The 6,776-nt window shown below is 52.9% G+C and overlaps 1 protein-coding gene across 1 annotated transcript; it reads left to right on the top strand.

Moving 5' to 3' along the window:
- Positions 1-1,205: 1,205 nt before the first annotated feature.
- On the top strand, positions 1,206-6,249 carry DNAJC27 (DnaJ heat shock protein family (Hsp40) member C27; the record flags this gene model as incomplete). Its single annotated transcript, XM_056516192.1, has 5 exons — positions 1,206-1,382; positions 1,713-1,795; positions 2,390-2,459; positions 3,248-3,412; positions 5,957-6,249. Coding segments are annotated over exons 1-5 (698 nt in total), but the record flags the coding sequence as incomplete, so codon positions are not given.
- Between the last annotated feature and the right edge of the window lie 527 nt (positions 6,250-6,776).

Below are 6,776 nucleotides of genomic sequence, written 5' to 3'. Positions count from 1 at the left end.
ATTCATTCTCGGATTGATGCCAGGATTGATTCTGGATTTAATTCTGGAATTGATTCCGAGTTTGATTCTGGGATTGATTCTGGAATTGATTCCTGGTTTGATTCTGGGATTCCTTTGGGATTCAGGGTTTCATTCTGGGATTGACTCCAGGATTGATTCTGGGATTGATTTCAGGATTGATTCCAGGTGTGATTCCAGATTTGATTCTGGGATTAATTCTGAGATTCCTTTGGGATTCTGGGATTTGTTCTGGGATCCATTCTAGGATACGTTTGGGATTCAGGAATTCATCCTGGGATTTGTTCTGGGATTGGTTCCAGGATTTGTTCTGGGATTCTGGGATTCATTCTAGGATACATTTTGGGATTCAGGGATTCATTCTGGGATTTGTTCTGGGATTGGTACCAGGATTTGTTCTGGGATTCTGGGATTCATTCTAGGATACATTTTGGGATTCAGGGATTCATTCTGGGATTCTGGGATTGGTTTCAGGATTCCAGGATTTTCCCTGTCCGGGCTCCGGTGACTCCAGTGCTGTGTCCGGCTCGGGGTGTCCCCGTTTGGGACGGACACCGAGGGGACAGGGAGGGGACAGGGAGGGGACAGGGGACGGGGAACAGGGAATAAGGGACAGGGACAGGGATAAGGGACAGGGATAAGGGACAGGGGACAAGTGACAGGAGATGGGGATAAGGGACAGGGATAAGGGGCAGGGGACAGGGACAAGGACAGAGATAAGAGACAAGGACAAGGAATAAGTGACAGGTGAGAAGTGACAAAGGACAGAGGATCAGGATGAGGGACAGGGGACAAGTGACAAGTGACAGAGGACAGGGGACAAGTGACAGGGGACAAGGGACAAGTGACAGAGGACAGGGGACAAGTGACAGGGGACAAGGGACAGGGAGAGGCACGATGCCAAGGGTGGGGTAGAACGGACAGGAAGAATGCGCAGGAAAAAGGGAACGAGAAAAGGGAACAAGAAAAGGGAAGCAAAACAGGTGACAATGACAGCGACAATAACAGTGACAGCGACAATGACAATAGCAATGACATCAACGGGCACGTGACCCGCGCTCCCCTCCCTGGCGCCCCCTGGCGGACCCTCTCCGCCCGCCAAATCTCGCGAGATCTCCGGAGCGGTGGGGGAGGGGGGCTCCGCCGCCGCCCCGCGCTCAAATCTCGCGAGAAGTCGCGCGGAACGAGCGGGCTGGGGCGGAAGCCTCCCTTCGGCTTCTGCAGCTCCAACCGGGAGCGACGCCGGGAGCGGGAGCGGGAGCGAGCCCGGCCCCGCCATGGAGGCGAGCGCGGCCAAGCGGAAGGAGCCGCGCAAGGCGCTGCGGGTTAAAGTCATCTCCATGGGCAACGCCGAGGTGGGCAAGGTGAGGCGCTGCTATTGGCTGGCGGGCGATGAGTGACAGACGGGAGGGCCAATCAGGAGCGAGAGAGGGTGGGTGCTTTGCGCTGATTGGTGCGTTGGCTGCGCGGGGAAACCGACAATGTTGTTGTTGGTATGTGGGCGGGGCTATTTGGTGATTGACAGATGGGTGGGCGGTGCCGCAATGCAAAGCGCGGTTCTGATTGGTTGGTGGAAAAGGGGCGGGGCTCGGCGCTGTTATGGGGCAAAGCGGCATTCCCAAATCCTGGAATTGTTGGCAATTCCCGGGAAATGTGGGATTCCCGCGGGAATTCCCGCTTTTTTTCCCGGCCAGAGCTGCATCATCAAGCGGTACTGCGAGAAAAGGTTCGTGTCCAAGTACCTGGCGACCATCGGGATCGACTACGGGGTCACCAAGTGAGAGCCGGGAATGGGAGCGGGAATGGTGGGAATAATGGTGGGAATAATGGGGATAATGGGAACGATGGGGATGGGAATAATGGGAAGGGGATGAGGATGGGAACAGGGGTGGGAATTGGGATGATGGGATTGGGTTTGGGAATGGGAATGGGGATGGGAACAAGGATGGAAATGGGGTTGGGAATGAGGTGGGGATGGGAATAATGGGAATAATGGGAATGATGGGAATGGGATAGAAATAATGGGAACGGGATTGGGAATGGGATGAGGAAGGGAATGGGAATAATGAGAATGGGAACGGCAGTGGGGGTGGGAAGGGGAATAATGGGAATAATGGGAATAATAGTGGGAACACCTGTGTTGGTCCGAGCCCGGCAGGATCGGGATTTTCCCCGGGAATGTGGGATGGGATGAGAGGGAACAGCCTGGAGCTTTTCCAGAGGAGGTTTGGCTGGAGTCTGGGAATTATTCCCACCTGGAAAAGCTTTTCCCAGGGAACGCAGGGATTTAAAACCCCTGTGGGGAGTTCCCGGGCTCCGAGGCCTCCCAGGGGTTTTCCCGGAATTCCGGGATTCCCGACGGCTTTTCCAGGGTGCAGATCCGGGATCGGGAGATCAAGGTGAACATCTTCGACATGGCCGGACACCCCTTCTTCTATGAGGTCAGAATTCCCAAAATTCCCCCGCGGGAATCTTTTCCTCGGGATTTTCCCGGAATTTTTTTTTTTTTTTCCCAGGGATTCTCTGGGAATTCCAGTCAAACTGGAAATTCCTTCCCAAATTCCTCCGAAATTTGATGGGTTTAGGGGCAATTTTTTGGGAATTTTTATTTGGGATTTGATGGGTTTTTTTGGGATTTTTTGGGGATTTTGAGTTTTTTTTTGGAGGGGGATTTGGGGTTTTTTTTGGGATACTCTGGGATACTCCAGGAATTCCTTCCCTAATCCCATTTCCCCCTTTTCCCAGGGAATTCCCTCCATTCCCAGCTCTCCCAGCCTGGGATTGGATCCATCCCCATCCCAGTTGTTCTGTGGAAAAGAATTTTGGGAATTCCCTGGGAATTCAAGACTCCAGGAAGGGTCTCCCTTCCCTTTTCCATCCCCAAATTCCATAAAAGTCCCTCGGGATGGATCCTGAGTGTCCTGGATCCCAGAATCCCAGAATAATTTGGGATGGCATCCATGAATTTTAATTCCCATGCTATCCCAACCCCGCTATCCCAGAATTCCCTTGAACACTCACAGGAATTCTCTGGGAATTCTTTCCCGCCCTCCCAGCCAGGAATTCCTTCCCAAATCTCCCCATTCCCCAAAATCCCCAAATCCCTCCCGATATTTTTTCCACCAGCATCTCAACACGATTTTTTTTTTTTTTTTTTTTTTTTGGGGGAATTCCCCGACCAAATCCCGATTTCCCCTGGAATTTTTTCCCGGTTTTTTTTCCCGGGAAGGTGCGGAACGAGTTCTACAAGGACACGCAGGGCGTGCTGCTGGTGTACGACGTGGGATCCAAGGAATCCTTCGATTCCCTGGATTCCTGGCTGGCCGAGATGAAGCAGGAGCTGGGCCCCCACGGGAGCATGGAGAACGTCGTCTTCGTCGTCTGCGCCAACAAGGTGGGAGCGCCGGAATTCCCGGGATTCCGCGGGAATTCCCGGGGTTCGATCCCGGTGGGGCCCCCGGGGGATGGGAGTTCTGGAGATTCCCGAGGGAATTCCTGGGGTTTTTTTTTTCCCCCGATGGGATCCCATTCCGGAGCCGTTCCTGGGGTTTGTTCCCTGATGGGATCCCAGAGGATGGGAATTCCAGGGATTCCCAAGGGAATTCCTGGGGTTTGTTCCTGACTGGATCCTGTGGGATGGGAGTTCTGGAGATTCCCGAGGGAATTCCTGGGGTTTGTTCCCAACTGGGTCCTGGGGGATGGGAATGTCAGAGATTCCCAAGGGAATTCCTGGGGGTTTTTTTTCCTGATTGGATCCCACGGGATGGGAATTCTGGAGATTCCCGAGGGAATTCCCAGGGTTTGCTCCTGACTGGATTCTGTGGAATGGGAATTCTGGAGATTCCCAGGGGAATTCCTGAGGTTTATTCCCGATGGGATCCTCCAGATTGGGAATTCCAGAGCCATTCCTGCGGTTTGTTCCCAACTGGATCCTGCAGGATGGGAATTCCAGGGATTTCTGAGGGAATTCCCGGGGTTTGTTCCTGACTGGATCCTGCAGGACGGGAATGCTGGAGCTTCCCAAGGGAATTCCTGGGATTTCTTCCCAATGGGATCCCGTTCCAGTGCCATTCCTGGGGTTTGTTCCTAACTGGATTATGTGGGAATTGCAGAGGAATTCTGGAGTTGTTCCTGGGATTTGTTCCTAACTGGATCCCATGGGATGGGAATTCCAGAGCCATTTCCAGGGTTTGTTCTAAGGCAAATCCCACAGGATGGGAATTGCAGGGCCGTTCCTGGCTGGATCCCGTGGGATGGGAATTCCAGAGCCATTCCTGGGGTTTGCTTCCCAGCCAGACCCCTCAGGAATTGTGGGTTGGGAGGTGGGAATGGTGGGATGGGAATGGGGGTTGGATCTGGGATTGTTGGGAATGCCCAGTGGGAAATGAGTTCAGGGTTATCAGGATTGTTGTGGGAATTGGCTCTGGGATCGTTGGGATCATCCCATGGGAATTTGGTCTAGGATTTTTGGAATTGTCTGGGAATTGGATTTTTGGGATTAAAGGGCTGAGAATTGGCTTCAGGATTGTTGGGATGGTCCTGGGAATTGGATTTGGGATTATTCTGGGAAAGGGCTGGGAATTGGTTTTGGGATCATTGGGACCACGCCATAGGAATTGGTTCTGGGATTTTTTTTCTGGTAAAGGGCTGGGAATTGGATCCAGGATTGTTGGGATTAAAGGGCCGAGAATTGGATCTGGGATCATTGAGAGTTTTCTGGGAATTGGATCTGGGATTGTTGGGATCACCCCATGGGATTTGGCTCCAGGATCGTTGGGATTGTCCTGGGAATTGGATCGGGGATTATCCTGGGAAAGGGCTGGGAACTGGATCCAGGATCATTGGGATTGTCCCATAGGAATTGGCTCCAGGAATGCTGGGATCATCCCATGGGATTCAGCTCTGGGATTTTTGGAATTGTCTGGGAAAGGGCTGGGAATTGGATCCAGGATTATCCTGGGAAAGGCCTGAGAATTTGCTCCAGGATCACTGGGATGGGAATTGGCTCCGGGATCATTGGCATTATCCCATAGGAATTAGCTCTGGGATCACTGGGATTATCCCATGGGAACTGGCTCTGGGATCATTGGGAATATCCTGGGAAAGGGCTGGGAATTGGCTCTGGGATAGTTGGGATCATCCCATGGGATTCAGCTCTGGGATTTTTGGAATTGTCTGGGAAAGGCCTGGGAATTTGCTTTGGAATCATTGGGATCATCCCGTGGCAATTGGCTCTGGGATCGCCGGGATCACCCCATGGGAGTCGGCTCTGGGATCGGGGCTGAGCTGGGATCCCGGGGGCCCATATCCCACATTATTCCCACATTATTCCCGCGCTGTCATTCCCGTTTTTCCATGTTCATTCCCGTTTTTCCTGTTCATTCCCATTTTCCCGCGTTCATTCCCGTTTTCCCCTGTTCATTCCCATTTTCCCTGTTCATTCCCATTTTCCCATGTTCATTCCCATTTTCCCGTGTTCATTCCCGTTTTCCCGTGTTCATTCCCGTTTTCCCCTGTTCATTCCCGTTTTCCCCTGTTCATTCCCGTTCTCCCGTGGTCATTCCCATTTTCCCATGTCCATTCCCTTTTTCCCTTGTTCATTCCCGTTTTCCCGTGTCCGTTCCCGTTTTCCCTCGTTCCATTCCCGTTTTCCCTGTTCATTCCCGTTTTCCCGTGTCCATTCCCGTTTTCCTGCGCTCATTCCCATTTTCCCGCGCTCATTCCCGTTTTCCCGATGTCCATTCCCGTTTTCCCTGTTCATTACCGTTCTCCCTGTTCATTCCCGTTCTCCCGTGTCCATTCCCGTTTTCCCGCGCTCATTCCCGTTTTCCCTGTTCGTTCCCATTTTCCCGTGTCCATTCCCGTTTTCCCTGTTCATTCCCGTTTTCCCGTGTCCATTCCCGTTCTCCCTGTCCATTCCCGCTCCCGGTCGCTCCAGGTGGACGCGGGGAAGCTGCGGGTGGTGGACGAGAGCGAGGGGCGGCTCTGGGCCGAGAGCCGCGGGTTCCTCTACTGGGAAACCTCGGCCCAGAGCGGGGAGGGCATCCAGGAGATGTTCCAGGTGGGAATTACCAATGGGAATATTGGCTGGGAGAAGCCCTGGGTGGGAATTCCTGATGGGAATCTGGGTGGGAATGTGGGATCGAAGGAATTCTCTGGGATTAGGGTGGGAATGTGGGATGAAGGGATGGATGGGAGCTGGGAATTCCTGCACTGTGGGAGATGTTCCGGGTGGGAATTCCCAATGGGAATGTGGGATAAAGGGATGGATGGGAACTGGGAATCCTAGGGAATTCCCTGGGATTTGGGTGGGAATGTGGGACAGCGGGAATTCCCTGGGATTTGGCTGGAAATATGGGATAAAGAGGTGGAGAAGAGCTGGGAATTCCTGCACTGGGAGACCTCGGCCCAGAGTGGGGAGGGCATCCAGGAGATGTTCCAGGTGGGAATTCTGGATTGGGAATATTGGCCGGGAGAGGCTCTGGGTGGGAATTCCCAATGGGAATATGGATAGGAATGTGGGATAAAAGGAATTCCCTATGATTTGGGTGGGAATGTGGGATAAAGGGATGGATGGGAGCTGGGAATTCCTGCATTGCTAGGAGATGTTCCAAGTGGGAATTCCAGACGGGAATATTGGCTGGGAGAAGCCCTGAATGGGAATTCCCAATGGGAATACGGATGGGAATGTGGGATAAAAGGAATTCCCTGAGATTTGGGTGGGAATGTGGGATAAAGGGATGGATGGGAGCAATCCA

The sequence above is a fragment of the Oenanthe melanoleuca genome, unplaced genomic scaffold, assembly GCF_029582105.1.
Source record: "Oenanthe melanoleuca isolate GR-GAL-2019-014 unplaced genomic scaffold, OMel1.0 S347, whole genome shotgun sequence".
Classification (NCBI taxonomy): Eukaryota; Metazoa; Chordata; class Aves; order Passeriformes; family Muscicapidae; genus Oenanthe; species Oenanthe melanoleuca.
This window is presented reverse-complemented; position numbering and strand designations above follow the sequence as displayed.